General features: G+C 52.3%; 1 protein-coding gene across 1 annotated transcript; it reads right to left on the bottom strand.

Moving 5' to 3' along the window:
* Positions 1-15,888: 15,888 nt before the first annotated feature.
* GLUL (glutamate-ammonia ligase) lies at positions 15,889-22,533 on the bottom strand. The gene is made up of 7 exons (XM_037403894.1): positions 22,428-22,533; positions 21,052-21,242; positions 19,664-19,825; positions 19,253-19,399; positions 18,687-18,814; positions 18,307-18,506; positions 15,889-17,351 (listed from the first exon to the last, which is right to left on the bottom strand). The coding sequence occupies exons 2-7, from the start codon at positions 21,215-21,217 to the stop codon at positions 17,033-17,035; spliced, it is 1,122 nt and encodes a 373-aa protein (XP_037259791.1). The 5' UTR covers positions 21,218-21,242; positions 22,428-22,533; the 3' UTR covers positions 15,889-17,032.
* Between the last annotated feature and the right edge of the window lie 847 nt (positions 22,534-23,380).

Below are 23,380 nucleotides of genomic sequence, written 5' to 3'. Positions count from 1 at the left end.
CACCATCACTGGTGTTGCTCAGGAGGAGATGATGAGGACCAAGGGCTGTTTGAGGAGGGGAAGATGGGGACCAAGGGCTTTCTGAGGATGAGGACATGTCTAGGAGGGAAGGCATCCTCACCTTTGCTGGAGCACAGAAGGACCCCGCTCAAACTGTTGCAAACCAGCTGAATAGCTGGCAGGGCAGCCCAAACCGCTTCGCCCAGCCACAAGCAGTGAGATCTAGAGGGTTTCCAGGGGAAAACTCCACTGCCCGCTCCCCAGCCCACTTCCCGGCTGGCAACAGGCTGCCTCCGGCTCCCTGCCGATACACATCTGGAAGAGAAACATCAGGAAGAGACACGCTGGGCACTTCCCTCCTGCACATCTGGGAATTGAGAGCGCTGCTTCATTGTGCTGGGCAGGGAGGGTTTCGCTGGTGTTATTATTCCAAGCTGGCCCAGAGTCCTAGGAAAACAAAAGGTTCTTCTTTGCCAAAGGAAGGGCTGGCTAGAGACAGCCACTGGAGAAAAGGGCTGGGCTATTCTCTGGGCTTCTAAATGCTACATTTTGGTGTTTAAATTTAGCCCTAGATCAAAATTTTGCAGACGCGAGCCCTTCTGGTGAGCCGGCAGCCTGGCCAGCATCAACGCTAGCTTTTGCCATGCAACGCACCAAGCAAGCGCCCTTCCTTCCCCGTGAGCTCAGCCCCCGAGCCTCCAGCCCCAGCAGCAACGTGCTCCATGGGGCAGACCCCTGGCTGCCCATCAGCAAAGAAACCACCCAGACGTGCTCTGGAGAGCAACGATGGCTGGACAAGGCAGTCCGGTTGGAATAACAAGTGGTTTCGGCCATCCAGTCCGCACTGAGACAAAGGAAGATGCTTGCAGTTTTTCCCTCTCCTCTTTAGGCAGAGAACTTTCCAGAAGCAATGGGGATGTCAGGTGTTGAGAGCTCTGGCCATGCCCTGTGTCACCTGCTTTTTTCCTGGGGCACAGAAAGTCATTACAGCTTTTGGCCTCTTGTATTCCAGCCCTTAAGCTTTAGGATGCTAGTCCTGGCCTGGGAAGGGAGCCAAGCCCCACATTTCTATTTTATCACTGTTATATCACATCCCTTATGTGATATATCACATATATTATTGCTGTCCATTTTCCTCACCTAACTCCAAAGCATGGCAAATGTCTTCAAGGAAAAAAGCCTTCTTCACAACAGGTCTCCCCTCTGCACTGAGACCCCCAGATGTGATAGACGCTGGGGTTTTTTTTCCCTCTCCCAAACACATAATTTAAAGGCTCCAGCCAGAATTTGTTTCCATAGTGCTTGCTCACGCCACCTGGGAAGCTGGACACCGTCCAATACTTGCCAAAGGCTGTCGCCCCCCCCTGCTGCCAAGCTCTGTGGCCTCTGCTTGAGTTGGCCATTGGAGTTAGAGCAGGCAAATAAGGAATCAGGAGGAATGCTGTTTATTTGCTGCAGTTCTGCAAACAATTAATACGGCCTTGTCCTTTGGATGAACCTGGTGTGATAAGGATCCTATTCATATTCCAGTGATTCCTTAAGAACAGCAAGTTGAATGCAAGCAATCCAGCTCTTGTCTGCTCAGTGCCTGCAAGGGAAACTCGCCTGCAGGCTCATACCCCTGGGAAAAGAGATGCTCCAAGCTTTCAAGGCTTTTCTGCACAAATCCAGTGGTGCACACGAGAGGTACCCTATAAACGAGGTGGAAGGGACTGGGAATGGTGGGGAATCACTCCTACATAACATGACACAAGGTCATTGCATACAGTAGCTCTTCTGCAACCGCTTTCCCCAAAAAAGCTATTCAACCCCAAATCCAGACCTCTGGATTTGTTCGGAGCTGCTGCACGTGGCCACTGGCTGGCTGATAAGCACTGGAGTAGGATGGGGCTGAAGAGACAGCCTTACTTTCAAAGGGCACCTAAGAATAGAAATACCGCAATAGATCTTCTGTAAGATGAATGGACTAAAAATTACAAATTTTTTTATACACAAATTAGAGTACTGGAGTAATGCAAACAGCTAAATACCCAGTTCCGTGGCTTATGAAAATCCAGGGGAAGCTGATCGTCTCTACACAGCTCCCTCGGGATGAACTGTGTTTCATTGCTCTGTGTCAGGCTTCAAATGCTACAAGGATGCACAGAAAGCTTTTGAGCACAGCAAGTCTCCAGAAAACACAAAGGTAGCTTTGTCTGGAGTATGTCGACCTTTTTTCTTAAATACTAATTCTTACTGGAAGATAAATACGAAATATGCAGGGAAATGTGTGCTCTTCTCTAGGAAAGGAACTGTAAACTCACCCTGCCGTGCACAAGCCCGGAAGAGCAGAAACACAGCCAGCTTCGTGGGGAATAACTTTTTCCCCACGACAAAGAGAACCTGGTGCCAGTGTAAGGGGAATCAAGTGGATTCAGTGAGTCACTTAAGCGTATGCTTTGCTAAACTGGTGACTCATCAAGGAAGAAGGATCAAAGGAAGATCGCCTGCTGCAGGAGAGACCGTAACACAGATGTAAGGGAACTCAGCTGCTCTGCTGAAGCTTTGAGTGATCCTGAAGATCTGGGGGACACAGGCCAGCTCTATTTAAATCAATATTTAAATAAAAAAAAAAATCTAATTAAATCAGTATTTAAATCAATTGCTCCTACAGTCCCCAATCTTTTCCTTAGCAAGTGCTTTTGCTTTGAACCACTTTTATTGCTTCTCTTTCCTGACCACTCACTGCCTCTGACAGATTCAGCCCTGTCAGAAGTGCTCACATCTTCAGATTAAAATGCGATTCTGCTCTGAAGAGCGGCTGTGGAAGGGTTGCAGGTGGTTTGATCTCAATGACCTGCAGAAACTGAGCCCACGGCTGCATCAGCTCTGCAGTGCTCCCAAGGAATAAAAGGGCTTTAAACCAAAGCAAGAGGTTGTTGCTCAGAAAACCCACGGGGAGCACATCCAAGTTTCATGGGGTCTCCGACCCATAGAGACTGTGTGATGTTTCTCGAGGATGGGCTGCACTTGGAGATGAACTGGATGGCTGAGCCATACTAATAAATCCAAAAGGAAAATTAGCAAGCTACAAGCGTAATAAGAACATTTTGCAGATTTTACTGCCCAGAGTCACATCTTTGCTTTTGGTTTGCAGGAATCCCTGATATTTTTGCAAAGGCTGATTTGACCTTGGTAAAAGGAAAGTATTGCTGGACTCAAGCTGCCTTGGGCCAGACTCTGCTCTGTAGCTGCAAAGTGCCATCTCCTCTCACTTCTAGATGGCTATATAAATATATACAAAAACTTGGGGTTTTACCACTCTATTAATTTCTAGACAGGTCTTCACGAGAACAACCCTTCCTGGATGCCATCTGATTTCACAAGTGCCAAGAATTTTTTAAGCAACTCCTAGAAACCAGGGAAAACACACTTGAAATGAGCAAAGGCAATCAGCTGAAAAAAAACAAACCCACAACCACATGCCTTGAGTGCATCCCATGGATGAGGGGAAGGGGAGGCAGAAAGCCAACACTGGCCTCGATGCCGGCCGTGTCCCATTGCAACGATACAGGTTGGGAGGGCAGCCCAGCACAGCCCACCGCCTCCAATCCCGCCGGCAGCTCATGTTGCTATGGCCCTTCAGGTCTGAAACTTTGGAAATTAGGTAAAAGGTCTAAACATGAAGCTTTTTTTTTTCCTTTCCCTCCTCCTCCTAAGCAGTGGTGCCCCTTGCCTAGCACAATCCCTCTTCCTGCTGAGCTCTAGGAGGAGAGCAGTTGGGATGAAGAATTAACTCTCGCGGTCCCAGGGGCTTTCTGAAACAGGAGCAGTGATGTGTGACACAAACGGCCTTGCAGGGAAGAGGGGGTGTACAAGCAGATCTTGCTTCCCACCTGCCCTGTGGTGATGAACTGGAGAAAAAAAGCTTGTGCATGAGGATGGATGCATCCTCTCCTGCCCCCAAAAAGGGGATGGATTTTAAATGGGTGGCGGAACAAGCTGCTTGGAGATCCCAGGGGATGGGATTTTGCCATCCCCTGGGTAGAATCTGGCATTTCTAAGGGTACACCCTCGACCTGGAGGGACTCATCTCCTTCCCTTCCAAAGGAAAGGATACAGCCCTGACACTCACACGCATGGGTCCCCGAGCTCTCCCTTCAGCCTAGCGAGGGGGTGGCTTCGCATGGTGGAGGTCGGTTTGGCGCAGGCTCGACCAAGGGCACCTCTGAGCGAGGTCAGAGCATGGCGATTAGAGCCTTAGTGCTCAGATTAGTGCTGAGCTGGGGAGGCACCTGCCTGCCACAGACTCATGCAGTGACGCTCCCCCTGTTCCTGCAGGCAGCCTGCCTGCACCCACTCGCTCTGCACTACACCCGCATGCCTGCACCCTCCAGGGCCACCCCATTGTACGGATGTACCTGGAGAGGCCACCCATCCCACTACAAGCACCAAGGCGGGCTGGGTGGGAAGGTGTTGGCCCCGTCGGCAGTTTCAGGGTTTACCCCATCTAAGCCCCCACTACGCTGCTGCCGGGAGGGAGGCTGCATCTCCAGGTGAGAGAGCAACAACCACCAGTTTTCATCTCTGGGAAGCTCTTGGCTGCTCAGCCAGCCTCCCCCACAACCTCTCATCTGGGTAGCAAGCCAAGTACCTCACCGGCACAGGGCCAGGCAGCTCTACAGGGCAGGGGAACTGTGACAAAGGCATCTTTGTTCCTCCTGCGTGCTTGCTGCCTCACCCCAGCCCTGGTGTGACACCTACCGAGGTGGATTCACCTTTCGAGAGAAAGCCTCCAGCAGCGTTTCCCAGATGCTGCATCACATCAGCAGGATCGGGTTCATCACCCCCCTTTTCCCAGCCACCAAGGCAGGAGCCAAGCAGGGGAGCCAGGAGCCATCGAGGCAGGATTTGGCCACTACCTGCTTGACCAGGTGTTTGCATTAATCCTTCCTAGAGCAGGCTCCGGTCCCCATCTTCGCCTGTCTCCCCACGAGCCAGGCTCACTGCCTACCCAGTATGCCCCTTCCCCAGCGCCCTGGGGTCTGAAAGCCAGGAAAAGCACCATATGCATTTTATCTTCTCTCTTTCAGCCTTGTTTACACAGGAAAGTTAAGACAGCTGAACTATAGGTGCCAAGTCCTTAAAGTTTGTAGGGAAAGGAATTAGCTTCTAGTGAAACAGCTAGGAAAGCCCCAAGGGGATGCTGCTCCAAATCCATCTTACACCTGAGAAGGTGCAAGAAGTCTTCAAACCAAGGGCAGACCAGGAGCAGAGCTAGCTCACGTACCTAGTTTGAAGCTGGCTGCATCTCTGCTTGTGCATTTCTTGTTTTCTTTCCCTTGTGCCAGCAGGTCACCTGTTTTTCTTCCAGCGAGCCGGTGTGTCTAACAGAAGTATTACCTCTCCTGACAAACACTGTCTTGCCCATTACCTGAAACCAGCCCAGCAGCCACAACAACACTGCTACTGCTTGGAAAGCACGGTCCGTCTTCCTGCAGATGATCTCACTTGAGAAATAAATCTCCGTTTGGCACAACAGCTAGATTTAGCTACAGCAAAATACAATCCCTTCTAGAACATTGTCATGTTTTTTGTTTGTGCTCTCAACTCCCTCTTAGAAAAAGCCCACCTGGGAAAAAAAAAAACGCCCTTGGATATTAAACACCCGCAGCTCCTATAAAACATCATCTGGGGGCACTGAAAGGGAAGGTAGATGCCCATCAGTGGAGGACTTTGCTGCCTGAGCATCACTTGGCTGCTTTCAGCACTGTCGGGTGGTTTGGAAGCTGTGAGCAGGGTTAGGATGGAAGTTCATGCCTCTCCCACCAGAATGAGCTCCTGAGGCAACCCGGTTCCTGGCCATCCCCATGCCCAGGGGAGCAGCAGGAGCCAAGCTGGAACCCAGCGGGGTTACTACCACGTAGCTGTTGGGATCCCAGGCTGCACTGGCACTCTGGGAGGCAGCAATAATCACCAGTTTCCTTGCAAACTGCCTTTGATCTCAAAATATTTGGGATGCTAAAAACATGCGTCCTATGCCTTGCTTTTGCTTTTAAACACAGCGCTGCTTTGCAAAGCAGTGTTCTGCTATACCACCTGAAAAAAGAAAAAACCACAAAAAAAACCCCAAACCAACCCAAACCCAAACCAAAACCCCAAAGGGCATGGCCTTGCTAGGGCACAGTTTACATGGCAGAGACTGATTTCTGGAACCGCAGCTGGAAGCAGGGGGTCTGCCCAGGGCTCAGCCCGCCTCGCACACGGCCGGGGGTGAGGAGGTGAGGGTCGCTGCCGGCTTGGAGATGTGCAGTTAGGAGGAGGTGAAGGAAGGGTTGAATGCTGTGTGCCAGCATGAGTTAACACGACAGTGTACAGCCAGTTACTCACAAGCACTCGCTCCAGCAGTGGGTGAGAGACTTTTCCAGGCAGCTGCTGCCCCAGCCTCCCCACCGAGTTAATCATTTCATCGCTCCTGCTGAGGACAGTCTGCGGCAGTGAGCTCGCCCTTTGCCTGGCCTCGTTACTCAGCGGTTCCTAGTCCTTAGCCTCTGGGAATCTCCCTCGGCCCATCTGCCGCTGCAGGGACCTACAACCCGCAAGCCATGGGGACCAAGGCAGGCAGGAGGTCAAACTGGGAGCCTGGCCAGAAGGATGGTTAGATTGGTCTGGCAGCCCTGCCCTAGCAAAGGCAGAAACAGGAGCCAGGACTCGCTGTGACCAGCACCAGCGACTCCGCTGCTGAGGGCAGTAATCCAGGCAGCAAGATGTGTTCATCTTGCCTGAATCCCACTCCACTTCATCTGGAGCAGCAGCCTTGACACAGGCTAGGCTGCAACTCGGGAAGCACCAACCTGCCTGAAGTGCCATACAGTGACAGCCAAGCACAGCATCCTTTAGCCCCTGACTCCAACAGCCATGCTACGTGGTGGTAGCAGTTAAAGAGCATCTCATTTCCTCCAGGGCGAGCAAAACAATATTCTCCCCTGTCTCTGCAAGAGGAAAGAGATGGAAAAGATGCAGGGTGGAGTAAAAATTAATGAAATGTCTTCCCCCCCTGCAATTCTCTCTTGCCACATAGGATTTAATGGTTGGAAAGCAATCAGCGATCAGCAGATGTCAACAGCACTGGAGAAACGCACCCGTGCAAGTGAGTCACGAGCCCAGCACACCCAGGCAAATGAAGAGGCAGGGCAGAAATGTGCAAGACGACAAACCCTGTGCAGCTTCTAGGAAAGAGAAACCAAGTCAGGCAGAAAAAGCCATCCATGGGTATGATTCATTCAGTGCCTTCCTCTCACCCCCACTGCTCCCGCCACTGCTGTTTCCACTTGCTGCTGTGTTGAGGGCACATCCACGTTGCTCTGAAGGAGCCACCTGGGTCCCTGTGGACATGGCAGGCTGGAGCCAGCCAGCACAAGTACTGGGAACAGCACGGCCAGGACAGGCATTTGTTTATTCAGCAAGGGGCAGAGGGAGGTGCAAAGCAGATGGAAATCTCCGGTAGTAGCAGGATGATGGACACAGTGCCTGTGACAGTTCCTTAGGACTAAGAGCCAAATCTTGGGGCAGAGGGTGGAAAAAAACCTGGGTTTTCTTACAGAATAAGGTTGCGTATTTCCTCATGACCAGAATATAACAAATAACCCAAAAGAAAAAAACAAAACAAATGCAAGCATCTCATCTGAGCACGTTCCCTGCTGCCCAGCTCCCCCAGCCTTCTCCAGTTCCCCACATCCTTCTCATCCCAGTCCCATGCTGAGTTACACATTAGTGGTCAGACTGGTCAGAGGGATGGGAGGGTTGAGCTGAACATCGAGACACTATTTTAATTAATCCATCACACAGAGCAGCTTTGCTGCCTAAAACCTTCTGTTCAAAGGACAGGGGACTGGCTGAGACCATGGGGCGGTGCTGGTACGAGGGGGTCCAGCATGTCCCGGGGGGCCAGCAGCACAGGGGCAGGTTCCTGAAGGCAGCGGTGCCAGAGGAATGATTCCTGCCCATGCTCACAGGCACATCTGCTCCTGCTTTCTCTACTTTCCATGCCAACAACATTCAAAACAAGCTATTCCCAAGCCCAGAGGAAGGGCTGGCGCCTGCCCCACAGTACCTGGCAGTGGGAGGCACAGTGTATCCGGCGGGACAAGCACACGGTGCTGTGGACGCTTCCCAGAAGGGCTGGAGGTTTTGGCAGGGCTGGTGTTTTGGTTTTGCAGTACGCGCAGTGTGTAGCAATACGCACATACACGCTCCAGGTGCCCCGGACACAAAAGAGTTTGGGGTTTTTTTGTTTGGGGGTTTTGGTTTGGGTTTTTTGGTTGGTTTTTTTTGCATGCTTTAGAAGAGGACTATCAAATGGCAAGTGCTCAGAGACATCCCCACACAACCGAAATCCCATCCAGCAGCAGCTCCTGCCTGACTGCACAGCTGAGCTCCTCACCCACCTGCTCCACAGACACCACTCGCAGCATGCATGACTATGTCACCCCTACAGAGAGCACTTTTCCTCCCCCCCAAATCCCCCAAAGCCTCAGTCTGGGAGCACAAATCGAAGGTGATATCAAGCAGCTCAGCACTGAGGTCAATCAGAATTACACCCATTTCCACCAGCCATAGATTTGGCCCAACTTCGCCAAGAACATTTGATCTCCCAGAGCGCTGCCAGCTGGTTGAAATACAGCTGCAGCTTCAATAGCATGTGCAGCAAAAGGCCCGATGTTATTCACAACAAAAAAAAAGTCAAAGATTGCAGCATTTGCTTTACATTTCATGGGAGCATTTTCCACTGGCTGGGGAGGAGCAGGGGGAGACGAGCAGGGTGAGCTGCTGGGTGTCAGAGAGCTGTTTGGGCTACGCTGGCACTAGCTGCTACCTGAGATGTCCCATGACAACGGGGTCACACACTGTGTGGGTACTTTGGGAGTGATCCAGCTCAGCTATGGCGCATTAGTAACCCACTCACCCTGGTCTTGCAGGTGCTCTGCAGAACCCACATGGCATCACCGCCTTACCCCCACCCCAACCTTTGCGCGGAGGTTTCTGTTTTGCTGACACCAGATCTTCCAGCAGAAGGTCCCATCTTACGTGCTCCATACGACCTTCTCCAGCACAAGATCCCCAGCAAGCCCAGGCTGCCTCTTTGCAAGACACAGCGTGCAGAAGGACCGTCTTTTGTTTCAAAAGGAAACAACACATCGACTCGTGCAGAGCCATGTGCAGGCTCAAATTGCATGGCCCACTCCTTCCCACACGCTTTGGGGCCACCATGGGTGGCTCACGGGGTGACTCAGAGCTCTTCGGCTCCTGCCATGCCACAGCCTGACTCCCTGTACACACGGGTGTTGCAGTACCATCGTTCAGGCTGTATTCAACCCCTACTGCTCTCGGTTGCCTGCGTAAGCCAGCGAGACACCACCCGTAGGGTCCTGGATACTGCACAGACAGCCATGCATGAGCTCTACAATTCACATCTTAGGAGTAAGATATCACTGTTGCCAGCTCTCTTTTCCTTCCCCATGAAAGCAGAGACCCAGAGACCCAGATGAAATGCCTCACTCTGACCAGGATGTTCCCTCAGACTGTTAGCATGCCACAAATCTTTTGGATGCTCTTTGGTCCCAAACCACCACCCATGGTTTGTCCCTGGCTCCTCGTACGCGGGTCACACCCCCAGCTCCATGCACAGCCCCAAAATGGTGCGGAGGACAGCCCCACCAGAGACCACCTCCTTCCCCAGCCAGCTTCACAAGCAGCTTTCTTCATTCTTGAGAGATTATAGATAGAAAAACTTCCACACCAAAGCAATCTCTACTCTTAATGAAATGCTTCCTCATAGGTCTACAGCCCACACTGACAGTCACCCGCTTGGTTATTTGCCAGAAGGGAAGGCACCCACATTACAGTGAAAGCATCTTAAAGAGTGGATGGAGGTCTTGCCAGGAGAGCCAGCCACAAGTAGAGGTGGAAAAAAATGGAGCCAGTTAATAATCACCCTGCATGTGTTATCTGTCTGGGTGGAAAATAGTCTGAAAATATCTTGTATTTCAGAGCAAGCGCATAGTTTTCGGTGATTCAACGAGCTGAAGCCCTGGTCTCCAAGTTTCAGAGACAAGCTAAGCCCATCTCTAAGGCCAACTGTTCCTGGGGAAGCTTCCTAAATGGAAAGAGCATCCGAACAACACAGCCCTGGGGCATGTCTATTCCCACCTCTGACTTGGTGGCTTGCTCAGGATCCCCTAAACACAGAGAGGCATTGAGCAGATTGCTATTTGTGGTTGAAGCAAGTGTTGATCCTAGCATTTTACCAGATACCTGCTGGCCAGCATGCTTTCCAGAATCCTGCAGGTTCAGCTCAGTAGGGGAGAAGGATCTTATTCGCTTGCTTTGCCAGTATTTTAGGCATTTTGGCCAAGCTCTGGCTCAGGACAGAAGCAGCTGGGCAATTCAGCCAGCTGCTCAGCATCTCCACGAGCCATACAGATGGGCTTGAGCCACCTGGATTTGTGATGAGAAAAAGCAGCCCAAACCTGGGTTTGATTAATAATTCTCATTTTAGCAGCATGTTTGGCACCGGGGAAAGCTGCCAGCAAAAACTGTGGAGTCTGGTACCTCATCCACCCACAGGACGTGAAAACACACAGCAAGGCATTGCTGCTGTCAGCTTCATCTAGAACCTGAGTGGAGGACCTTTGCTTTTGAACCCATCCAGCCCATGACCAGCCAAGGGGGGTTCTAAAGATCATCAGTCCTGAGGTCAGGGGCTTAAGGCAACGGGCTCAGGCTGCTGGGGACCCAACACCCTGCCAAGCACCCATCGCTGTCCTGTACCCTGCACCCAGCCAGGCTGGTGCCACAGGACCCCTGGGTGCAGGATCTTCAGGGCTCCCCCAGATCCTCAGTGGGACAAGGGTCACATCCTACAGACGAGGCACTCTGGGAGGGCAGTCAGTGGTGGGACAGATGGAGAAGCTGTTGGCACCGACATGGTCTTTCCCAGCCTCTGCAGCCTGCCTACTTTCCACGCAGCAGACCTTTGCCACCATTTTTTGGGCTAGAATTGTAGAAGTATCCGCTTCCATTTTTCTCCCCTACCAGCCTTTCTGAGCAAGTGCCATCTGAGCCACAGGGCATGGAGAGCTCCACAAACAAGAGGAGGAGAGGAAGGTCCCAAGGTGGTGTGCATGCCCAGGCCAACCCTCCTAGCAGCCAAGGAAAGGGCTTGCTAAGAGGACTCATGGGCACAACCTGTTGACAAAGGAAAGCAGGGCTCCTGCAGAAATGAACTGGCTCCACCTGGGGCAAGGGATTAGAAGCCTTGGCGCAGCTCTCCAATTCCTCCCAACTAACCAACTGTGGCTGGAGGCAGGGATTAAACCCAGCGGCAGAGGAATGTGGCTCCTTCCCGCTGCGAAGTCCAAGTTGGCACTGCATCCCCACTCAAGACGTGGCTTACATAATGCAGCTTATGAACGCAAAATAGCCCGGCGGTGCCAGCCTGCGGGCAGGCCAGGATGGAGCGGGGGGAAGGAAAAAAAAGAAATATTTTAGCTGAGGTAAAATCTAGTTGCCCCCCTGCACCACTACCCCAGTACACGCAGCAGTCCTGCACCATCTCACCAGGAAAGGGAGGAAAGGAGCAGTGAGGGAGAAGGCTTAGAAGAGGCAAAGGGCCTGATCCTCCTACAAGACTGTGAAGGAGTGCAGCCCTAGTGCTCATTCCAGAGTCACAAATATGGATTTCCCCCCCAAGTTTCCCCCTCTGGCCCTAGGTTTCTCTCCAGCCAGGCAGGTTCCCATTGAGGCCAACCCATGCATGCTCTGCATGCAAGGCCACTGCAGGTTTGGGGGGGGCTAATCCGCAAGAATTGCCCAGCCCGAGCCCTCATTCCTTCCAAACACAGGCCAGACACTTCCAGGAGCAGCTGGGAGACGCTCTGATCCACATCATCCCCCACTGGGGATGTAGGCCCCGGAGACACTTCAGTGTAGAGGACAGCAGGGTTGGGTCTACCCAGAGCTCTTCTCCGCATGTTCACATCAAAAGGCATCGCACAGGAGAGAGGAACAGTCCCAAAACACACAGCACTGGCTCGGAGAGGAGTCACAAGGAGCAAACTGAGATCACCATTTCTTTATGAACCAGGCAATTAACTAGTGACACCTTTAAGCATCCAGAGAGGTCATTACTGAGTGACTGATATCCCCCATACTCTACATGATCTCAGGAAAAGCTATTCGTCTCTCCATACTACAAATCCTGGAGATGGACTGGTCCCTTTATCGGCAAGCAAAGCGAGGCAGGACTCAGTTTAAAGGCTGCATGGTGAAAACCAGGCACTGCACATAAGTGGTCAGTTCCAGCTGAAGAGCCAGGAGAACCACTCATGGGTGGAAGACCCACTCACAAGCCACCCCAGGTCTGACCCTGCATCCAGCTGGCCAGGGAAGCCAGGCAGACCTAAGGAGATCTTCCCTTTCAAGAGCTCCCACTTGTTTCTAAGTGGCTGTCCTCAGTTTAATCAGTAACTGAACAAGTAGGATGAAATCCTGGCTGGACTGAAGCCAAATTACTGGTATCTGTGATGGCAGGATTCCCCTCCCAGGCTCCACCCCCTTTCTCATCTGGGTCACTCAAAAAACCTGCCAACCGGCCACACTTGACATGTCCCCAGCAGGCTGGGCTCCAGCACCTTTCCAGAGCACACCCTGTCCTCCTTCCAGAGGCCATAGGACCTCCAGCCCCTCTTCTATGGCTCTACACCAGCTCACAACACAGCTGGTGAACAGCGAACGCAGATCTCGGCTGGGGCTCCTCCCAACACCACATCGGAGGGGCTGCTGGACCTCCAAGAGGCATTTTGGGGGAGCAAAGCAGGGCTGCTCTGGAAGCATGAGGTTCAAGCACAAGCAGAAGCTGTTGCAGAGCTCTGTAAATCACCCCTCAGCACTGTGCTGGCTCCCTTCCTGGGACCATCCCTTCCCAACCTCCACGGGCAGAAAGAGATGCAGGACAGACGCACGGACCACTATCAACACCCCGGGAAAAGGGAAAAGTGCAGTCACAGAGAAATAAAAACAGTTTTGCCTTGCAACCAGAAAAAGTGCCTCTCTCTCCCCAGGTAACAGCATCCAAAAGGCAGTTCAGCAAAACAACCCACCTGAGACTGGCCGAGCTCTTTTCCAGAAGATGCATTTGGGAAGGGAGAGGTAGGCACAGCCAGAGGCTATGTGAGGATGCGAAGGCTGATCAACCAAAGAGGGTCATTTAGGAAAATCGGGGAAATGGTATGTGGATACTGGAGCAGCATCAGGGCACTCTGAAAGTGCGAAAGAAGAAACCCAGCCAGACTCACCTGATTCATCAGGATTTTCAGAAAAAGTCCTCGTGTCCTCACAGTAACCGGGCTGGCACAGCCCAGTGTTAAAAGGTGCTGCAAGTGTGATCCTGATTAGCTCATCTGCTGCAGGCTATATTTGAAGGGAGCTGTGGCTAATCTTATTTTGGTTGCCTTAAAATTCAGTTATGAGGAAAAGCCTGGTGTGTGAGCAGATTTATTAATCGTTATGGAGCAGCCTTGTCTCCTAGGCTGGTGTTTGATTAAAAGGGAGCGCAACCAACACGCATCTCAAAAGGCTGGTGCTATTTTTGGCGGCTTCATTCGGAGCAGTTCCTGATGCTCTAATGTGCCCAGCAAACCCTTTGGGACCAGTACTTGCGTTTTCTTGTATCCAGTGAAAATTTCTATATCATTGTTTGCCTTTTAAGGATGTGTGAGTAAACAGAGAAAAGGGATTCACTTCCTCCTGAGAGGCTAAATTTAAAAGTCAAAATGTTTTCTATAAATGCATAAGCAGTAAATTCAGCTTTTGAAGGTTTCAGGCTCAATTTTCAAGAGTTCCACAGCCTGAAAACGAGGCCTCTTGACCCTACACAGCTGGGAAATGCTGTTTAGGTAACTGCAAAGCAGACTCAGCAAGGAGGCTTTAGGCAATATGTCAGAAAACAATGTCACGAAGAAAGGAGAGATTTTTTTCCTTCTAATTCATTATAATATTTTTTAAAATATATTTTTAATAATCATCTGAAAAGCCATTTTGCACACAACATTGCTTCACCCTTGTTTTCAGCTGGGTAATTGTGATGTGAGTGGATAATGCTTTCTCAGCTGAGAACAAAAGGAACCATTAAGCATCAAGCTCCTATCCTAAATTTATGTTCAGGGCAGCTGGAGAAGTGAAGGACTGACGCCAGCTTCCCGTTGTCACCCTGATGGCCAGCCTGGAGGTGGCATCCATCCTCTGTGGGGACACACAAGTGTTACTCCCCGTCTCTGCATCGATGAGGCTCTGTGGGGTGCAGGGAGGTGCTGTTTAGCTCCAGAATAAAACCTGGTTGCCCATCAGCTGCTGCCTTGGCTGCTGCTGCTGCTTGGTGGCCAAAACTAAGCCATGCTCCCTTTCCACAATTCCTTCATCCCCTGGAGGAACAGGGTATCTGGAGGGACATGGCTCCAGCCTCAAGGATGCACAGTGTTCAGAGGTACAGAAGTCTCAAAAAAAGCGTTACCATGTCTTGTCCATCCTGCTGTGCAGATACCCTTACAGATGTTTAAGCGCAATCCACTTTTTCCTCTGTAACATTTTCTCAGAAGGCAGAAAGAAAAGTAGCTGCCTTCCCCACGCCCAACTCAGCAGAAAACCCCAGTGTTTCTGGGCTTGTAAGTTAGTCCAGAACAGCGGGGGTTTCTTCTGGCTGCAGTAGCCCTGCTCCAGCCCTGACAGAGGCCAAAGCCCTCGTGGTCATGTCATGATCGGAGGAAAGGACACGGGGTCCGCTTTGCTTCTCCTCCGGTGACACTCCATCCTCATGGGCACAGAGGGAGAGGGTGATTTGGGGACTCTGGTGAGGAAGGTGCTGCCTTGAATGTTCCCCAGAAGGGAGATACAAAAGACCCCTTGGTCCACAAAATTGCAGTGGCAGGAACAGCCTCATCAGCCCAGCAGGATGCTTGTCTGTGGTTAATCCAGATTTAAAGATGGGAATAATTAAAGCATCCACCTCTGAAGAACGTACCTCTCTAGGAGCTGGGAAACAGCACCACAAGCTAAATAAAGGACCGTGGGCAACAACATGATACATTTCTACTACCTTGCGTACTTTTCTAAATGTATATACCAAAGGTGGGTGAGCAGCATTTTCTCCATAGGGAGAGTGGGAAAGGGTCCTCTTTCACAAAGACCCTTTTTTCATGAAGTTTGCTGGGATTTTGTTTTCTGTGGCTCTCTACGTCCTGCAGAACTCATGTGAAGGAGGCAGGGAGATGCACAAACACCTGTACTTACCCCATAACCCTCCCTATGGCCACTCACAAGCCCAGTCCCTTTCCCACACCAAGAAAACACCATTCCGGTCACAGCTGGACCACCAGAGGATCAACAGCCACCTACAAACCCTCTTTTTCTGGAGAGCACGCATGGACTGCAAGTCCCCTACCCCAAAAAACCCACCCCACAAATGAAAAGCCAAAGCCTACCCACCAGCAAGGTCAAACTCCCTTCAAATGGCAAAGGCAACACACAGACCAAAGCAGCTGCCAGGGTGACTCCGAGAAAGGAGGCAGAAGCTAAAATTAAGGTTTCGTTCTTTTTTCTCTTTTTTTTTTATTATTAAAAAAAACTATTCGGAAGAAGTCCAAATGCAACGGAGTATCACTGGCACCATCTAAGATACCCAAGTGTAAAATCCCAGAATGTTTGAGTCACCCCAGTGTGATCTGGGAGGGACCGGTGGCCTCTCCCTTCTCCTAGCCCCCATCACCACTGGATGGCAGGCAGCCCAAGAGCCAGGACACAACAGTGACAAACGGTCTCTGTAAAACCATTCAGTTTTATAAACTAAGAATATTCTGGAAAAAAAATAATCTAAATCACCTTTTTTTTTTTTCTTCCTTTATCAAAAGCCCTGCTTTAGTGACATGCTAACCCCGCTGGAAAGGTAACACACCCACAGCTCCGTCCAGAACACGGGTAAGTTGACCGGTCAACTCTTAGCTCAGGACACCTTCCTCCCATGGGTCGACACACTCAGGAGCATGTCACAGCTGTTCAAGTTCCAGCAATAAATGCTTCTGCGGGTTTCCCAGGTCTGGGAACTGCCTCCTGCAAAATCCACGCTGCAACAAATCTCATCCCAGTCTCCTCCACTGAGCCCTCCAAGATCACCCTCAGTCCCACCTGGAGGCCCTCTGCCAGCATCCTCGGGAGCTCTGCCTGCTCTAGCTGGGTGAGTCATTGGAACATCGTATCTCTTCTTTTTAAAAAAACAAACAAACAAACAAACAAACAACCACTTTCATATATAATTTTTTTGTTGTTTTTATATTTAAATAGAAAAATACTACTTCACTCTGTGTTATGAACCAGAGACCAGCTGACCTCCAGTGACAGAACCAGGAGTTCTCAATGCTCCTACGCTGAGCTCAATGCCAGAAAATTCCCAGAAACCTCAGAGTGGCCAGCGGCTGGAGATCTCCCCTTCACACCGTACAGGCACATGGGGCTCCACCATAGCTCCAGTCTTCCCTTCCCCGCAGAAGGCCACCAATCTTAGAGGACCATTAGTCTGCAGAGAGCCAGCAGTGGGGCTAACACCCCAAATTTGACTCTTGGGGAAGTCAGCTATAGTTTCTAAGCTTTCCACTTGCCTACTGGCTTTTTGTGTGTGCAGTCTGTCCCTGGAAGCCACTGGATCCCATCAGATGTACACATGAATTAGACCAAAAAAAAAACAAAAAAAAAAAAACAAAAAAACAAAACCAAAAACAGTGGTTAAAAGTTCTCTAACACCCTCTCCTCCTCTTGTCTTCTGAAGGGTCAATGACAAACAGACATGGATAAAACTAGATTTGCCCTCCTCCCCACCTCAAGACAACAAGAGTTACTGAGACACAAAACGTGTTATCTTGTACCCTCGGGATTACATCTAGAAAGGAAGTTTAGGGGGGTGGGAAGCTGGGGGGGGGGGCAGGTGGTGTCTGTGGGCGCAGTCTGCTTAGTTCTTGTACTCAAAAGGCTCATCTCCAGTTTCGTTGAGGAGACACGTGCGAACGAGGGCCTCTGTCACAGCGTAAGGATCACAGTTGGCGGAGGGCCGGCGGTCCTCAAAGTAGCCCTTCTTCTCATGGCCCACGTTCCTGGGGATGCGGATGCTGGCGCCGCGGTTGGCCACACCAGCGGAGAACTCGTGGATGTTGGATGTCTCGTGGAAACCCGTCAGGCGCCTGGCATTGTCCAGCCCCCCTTTGGGGTCATAGGCACGGATGTGGTACTGGTGACGCTTGCTCAGCTTCTCGATGGCCTCTTCAATGTGCCTGCGAAGGGAGCAAGGAAGAGGGGAAGACACAGTGAGCATCTGATGGATGGCATGAACTGAGCCACTCTCGACTGTTGCTTCAAAGTGACAAGAGTTTCATCACTGTCCCCAAGCTACTTTGTGATGAAGCCTTATGTCCTACAACCCACTTTTCTCGATCGCCTCAATACAAGGCTTCTCTCCACTCCTACTGCTGACCCAGGCTGGTTCTCTGTAAAGGATCCCCATGGCCAAATCCCACAGAGTTCCTCAGGAGTGCTGTGTGTGAGACACCACCAGTGCAACCCATGGCCAAACCCCACAGGCGCACTGCTGCTGGGGAACCTGCTCAACACACAAGTTTCTATGCAGGAAGCTCACATGTTCACAGGTTGGCTCGTTATCTCGGGCCATCGCTAAGATTAAGGCAAGAAAACACAGGTGCCAGGAGGAAAACCTTCCTAGGGATCTGCACCCCAGTGCTGTAAGGTCCCTGCCTGCAATCGGCACAGCAGTCCCTTATGGGAACTCAGGTTTTACATTTCCAGAAGAAAACATGGCATTTGCTTCCACACCCTGGCCTAGACAGAAGCAAATGGTCTCTCATCATAGTTTTATTAAAAAAAAAAAAAAAAAAAAAAGGATAATCTGTGCTGAGTTTGTTTGCAGCACTAGCAGATCAAGAGCTGAACAGCCTGTTACAAATAGCTGCATCCTGGCTACCCATGCTTCTGTCAGCACTGATGGAGCTGTGCCACCAGCTGAATTTCCCACCCAGGACCAAGACAGGAATGTATCATTATTTAAAAAAAAAAAAAAAGAAAAAGAATCCAGAAGAAAGGCTCAGACAACACCAAGCACCAGAGTGAAATCTCCCAAGCTGTCCAAAGCTGTGCAAAAAGCTTGCTGCTACCAACCAAGCCCAGCCTGCTGCCTAGTAAACAGATGCTACTTGCCCATCTCAAACAACTTACTTGAGACCTCCGTCTTCCCTCATGTTCTTGGTGCTGAAGTTGGTGTGACAGCCAGCACCGTTCCAGTTCCCAGGGATGGGTTTGGGATCGAAGGACACAATGACACCGAAGTCTTCACACACCCGATGGAGGATGAAGCGTGCAATCCAGAGGTGATCCCCCATCTCGATCCCTTCACATGGTCCCACCTGGAACTCCCACTACAAGGAGGAGTCATCACCAGTTTAGTGGTGCAGAAACACTCGCTGTGAAGCACTTCCCACCCCCTTACTCTCTGACTGTTGGTAAAAACTACACGACTCGGAGCAGGCAGCAACAGCTCTGGCTGCCCGAGATTTTTCTGTACTATCTCATTCCACGAGGCACCTAAAACAACTTACCTGGGCTGGCATCACTTCTGCATTGGTTCCTCCGATTTTCACACCAGCATAAAGGCACGCTCGGTAGTGGGCTTCCACAATGTCTCTGCCATAGGCTTTGTCTGCCCCTACACCGCAGTAGTACGGACCTGGAACAGCACATGCAAATAGCAAGGGGAACATGAGTTTCCGGAAGGAAAAAAGCTTAAATTCAGTGAAGGCCAACCACACACAGGAAAGAACTCTCAAAAGGCTTGGGATGTGTGGAAAAGCCATCTAAACTGGTTTTCATGGAAGCACTAGCAAAGCACTGATGGACAGCAAGTCCCTCAGAGTCTGGGCTCGTGCTCCGTCATACCGGGCACGGTTTAAGTCACCGGCAGATTAACAAACCAAGCAGCAAATCTGGATTGGAACAATCTTAATCTCACGGGCTAGTTTTTGCCAATATCCTGCTTGCTGTTGTTCACCCTCCGTTCTAGAAACACCTCGAATCTTTCAGCTTGCCTGAAGCACGTAAGCTGCATCACACAGATTACAGTTCAAATGCTCCTGGGCTGGTCAGGTGCAGACTCCTGAAAGGTTACCTTGGGGTCCAGGGAAGCCGTTGGAAGGCCAGCCAAATGGATGTCCATCTGTCCCCAGAAGAGTGTACTCTTGCTCCATCCCAAACCAGGGGTGCTGGTTGGACACCATATCCATAATCCGCCTGCAGGTGTGTCGGAGATTTGTCTCTAGAAGGGAAAAAGCAACAAGAGGCTTATTAGCATCTCCACCTCCATTGCCCATTCCCACTTTATGTACAGTTCGAGTCCCAGCAGTGCTGGTGAAGAATCCCAGGACCAGCCTTTTCTCCATCACCAGCACACTGTTTGCCTTTTACTGTCAGGGCAGGGATTATTTTTGTGTCATGCGTGATGCTAAGGACATGAACAGCACTTGGACAGGTCTCCCCTTCCCCTCCCCAGAACACCACCTCCACCAGGAGGTCTATTCACCTGCAGACTGGCGGTTGTATTTGAAGACCTCACAGAGAACTAGTTTATTGGGATCCTTGCGAAAAGGGTCCCGAAACATGGCAGCAGGTCGCAGGTACATGTCGCTGTTGGAGCCTTCAGCCTGGAAGGTGCTGGAGCCATCAAAATTCCACTCGGGGAGATCTGGAGTGGAGAGAGGAATGAGCCACAGTGACCCAGTGTCCCCAGTCACCAGGAGGATGGGTGCCCTGCCACCCTCCAGCACTACAGAGGTGAAAATGCTTATAGACAACAGCCCTACAATAGGTTTAATCCCAGCTCAGCTGATTTTTGTTCCAAATGGGGGAAGCCAAAAAAAACCCCAAAACAAAGCAAAAAACAGGGGAGTGCAACTCCCCAGCCACCCTGGGAAACACAAGGAGCTGGGCTGCTGGCCAAGCCCAAGTGAAATGAGCAGCACTGAGGATGTTTCCCATGTCGCAACAACCACAGGGACAAGCAGAGCACCCAGTCTCCTTGCAGACTGGGCAAGCTGGGAGAAGGCACAGCACGAGGCATCTTCAAGCTATAGGAATGAGGGGAGCCATAAAAATACTCTTATCCACGTTGCATGGCCTAGAGAAGGTGGGAAAGCAAATCACGTCTAGATGAAGCCTCACATGGAGGAGGAGTACGGCCAGCGTGGCCCCCTCACCCACCCCTCCTGGCTGTGCACTGCCCTCCAGGTCAAAGCGAAACAGCAAACTCAAATGGGGCAATGTTATCTCCTCCATATCCTGGGGAAAACGTGGGGGATGGGAAACACTGAGATTCTAGAGGAGCTGTGCCAACCACTCCCTTCGAGGGAAAAGGGGAAGGGGGGAAAAAACAGGAAAAAAAAAAGATAATTCTGCTCAGTCACACACAGTATTTTCATTTCATAACTGTCTCCAGCCAGCACCATGGCAACCTGGGGAAAATCCTAATGCTATTATTGTGTAAGCTGGGACTGTTTGTTCTGAGGGACACAAGCTCTTAATTACACCGGATAGCTCCATTCTTTCCCCTCCACTTTCTTCTGCCAAACTACTTCCGGCCAAAACTTGAGCCCTTGAGCGTCAATGGGCCACCAAGCCCCTGCCAACAGCCCCCAGCCCCTGCCAACAGCCCCCTCCGCAGCAGGGGCAGTGCCAGGGGCTGGCTCCTCACCCCCAGCATCTCACTGAGACTCCACATCTGGAGAGCTGGGAACCTTCCCCTGGAGTATTTGGGGAAAGAGGTAACTGGGAGGAGGTGAGGAGCAATGTCTTCCCCAGATACCATCCTCCTGCCGTGAAAAGGGAGGAATGACATCCTTTCTCCCGAGCAGCCAAGCACAGCTGCTTTTTCCACCCGGCGAGGGCCTGTGAATCCTGCACCTGCCCTCTCACCTTCAAGGCTCTTGGGCTCGTGGTCCAGCGTGCGGGTTTTGCAGCGGAGGTGCTCCCCTGTCCCATCGATCCAGATGTACATGGCTTGGACCTTCTCCCCCTGTGGCAGCTTCATGTACATGTGCTTGATGGCTTTGCTCAGGTGGGAGCTCGCCGAGGTGGCCATGGCTGCAGATCGGACGAGGGGGTTCCTGCAGGGAGGATATAAAAAACCAGCTCCAACCGTGAACCTTTCCCCACACTCCCAGATTTTTCACCCCCCAGCCATGGAGGAGCACAGGCCAGCCCAGCCATGGGGCTGGCTGCCATCTCCAGCAGTCTCATGCCACCGTGCAGGCAGAAAATGCAGCAGCTCAGGCAGACGCAGCTAGGAAAGCCCGGCTCAAGGAGCGATGCTTTCAAAGCGTCCCATTAATACCCAAACTCCTGCCAATAACTTAGGTGTTTTCCACCAAGCCACAGCTTTCAAAAGTGCTTCTCAGCCCTGCGTGAACTTTTCACCTCCACACTCCCCACTGCTCCGGAGCAAGGCTAATGCACAGGGAAGCTTAGCTGGGGCTTTCTTAATATACTTGCTCCAGCGAGGAGGGCTTGCCAGCCCCAGCTGCCTTCTCAGATCAGCTGCTCTGAAGTTACACAAGCCCTGTGTGGGGCTGGAGGCAGCCCGAAAAACAGCAACAGGCAGCGCAAGCAATCCCTGAGCAACTCAGGCAGCAGCCTGCAGGCACCGGGAGGGGGGGGGGGGAAGGTTTGAAGGGGCTGCGGGCCCCCGCAGCATCCCCGCAAGCCCCCACAGCCTGGAGCTGGGCTCCCAGCGACAGCCAGCCCACGTGTGTCAAGACCACGGCAGCCGCGACCCACGCGTGGTTGCAGGAGCTTGGAAACGCAAACGATTTAGAAATTTGAAGTGTCTTCGAAAGTCACTCCAACACTCTATAGCCCCCTGCAGGGGCGGGGCGGGCTGGCTGGACCAGCCCCCACCCCCCCCCCGCTATGGCGCCGGAGGGGTCCCTACCGGCCCCACTCCGCTGCGAGAAGCATCACCCACGCGTGCATCTACCTCCTGGCAGGGAGGAAGGCACCGTGTTTTAAGCAAGCAGCTAAAGCGCCTGGCGAAGAAAAAAAACCAACAACAAAAACTCAAAGAAACTGGGAAGAGCATCTGTTTTCAGGAGATAACGCCAGCTGCCTTCCCCCCCGCCCCCCTCCGCCCACAATAAAATGAAAAAATTAAAAAAAAAAAAAAAAAAAAAAAGCGAAGCAGGAATTTCCCCTAGAAGGTGCGGGGAGCCCCGGCCCACGGCTGAGCTGCCCCCCGCCCGAGGGGCTGCAGCGGGCCGGGCCCCCCTACCCTCCCCCCCCCCCGGGGCCGTTACCTGCGCTGGGCGGCGGGCCCGGGGCTCCCACGCTCGGCTCCCGGGGCCGCGCCCGCCGCCGCTTTATGGCCCCGCAGCGCCGGCCCCGCCGCACCGATTGGGCAGCGGGGGCAGGACGGGGGGGCAAGGGACCGCCCCGCCTCCTTCCTCCTCCTCCTCCACCTCCTCCAGCCGCTTCCCGTTCAGCAAAGCAGGGAAGCCCCCCGTTTCGCCCCGCACCGAGGGGCGGGGGGCGGGCGGCTGGGGTGTCCTTTTGCAACCTTCCCAGCCCGAAAAAATAACCCCTCATCTCGCCTAGTTCTGGGGAAGTGGCGGCGGGAGCGGGTCCAGGGCTTTCCGCAGCGTTTACGTTAGCGGCTTCCTTTGCATAACTCGCAGGGAGGGAAATCAGCCGCCCTGGGTAAACAGGGCAGCGGGGAGGGGGGGGAGGAACGGGAGCCACCACCCCCACCCCCCCCGGCCCCCGGCTCTGCCTTGGTGCAAACGTTTGTGGGGGGGTTGGGGGCGTGCAGGGAACGGGCAGTGCCTGCTCAGTGCCCCGCTTTGTGCCTCGGAGCAGGTAACAAGCTCCAGCACCTGGATTTGCAGCCGAGACTCTTGCTCCGAGGTACAGGATCGGTCACTGTCACACGACGGAGGGGAAATTCCCCAGCCCCACCGTGGGTGCGGGAGCACCCACTCCAGGGGCACCCAGGTGGCAAGGGGCACCCAGCTAACTGCAAGCACTGCCTGGTATTTTTCCACCCCGGCAGCTCGCTTGCTTGTCACATCCCTGCTCCTGTTCAGCCCTCTGTGGCTGCCACCCATGTGGACATGCCTGCACACACATGCAGGTACCACGCCAAGCACACACCAGTATCAGGCCAAGCACATGCCACCCACATGCCTGCCTCGGGGCAACAGGATCCTGGGCTGCCCCCTGCCAAAACTGCTGTCCTTCCAGAAGCTGGACC

Source organism: Falco rusticolus, chromosome 11 (genome assembly GCF_015220075.1).
Source record: "Falco rusticolus isolate bFalRus1 chromosome 11, bFalRus1.pri, whole genome shotgun sequence".
NCBI lineage: Eukaryota > Metazoa > Chordata > Aves > Falconiformes > Falconidae > Falco > Falco rusticolus.
The sequence above is the reverse complement of the archived record's forward strand: the minus strand, read 5'-3'. Positions and strand labels throughout refer to the sequence as shown.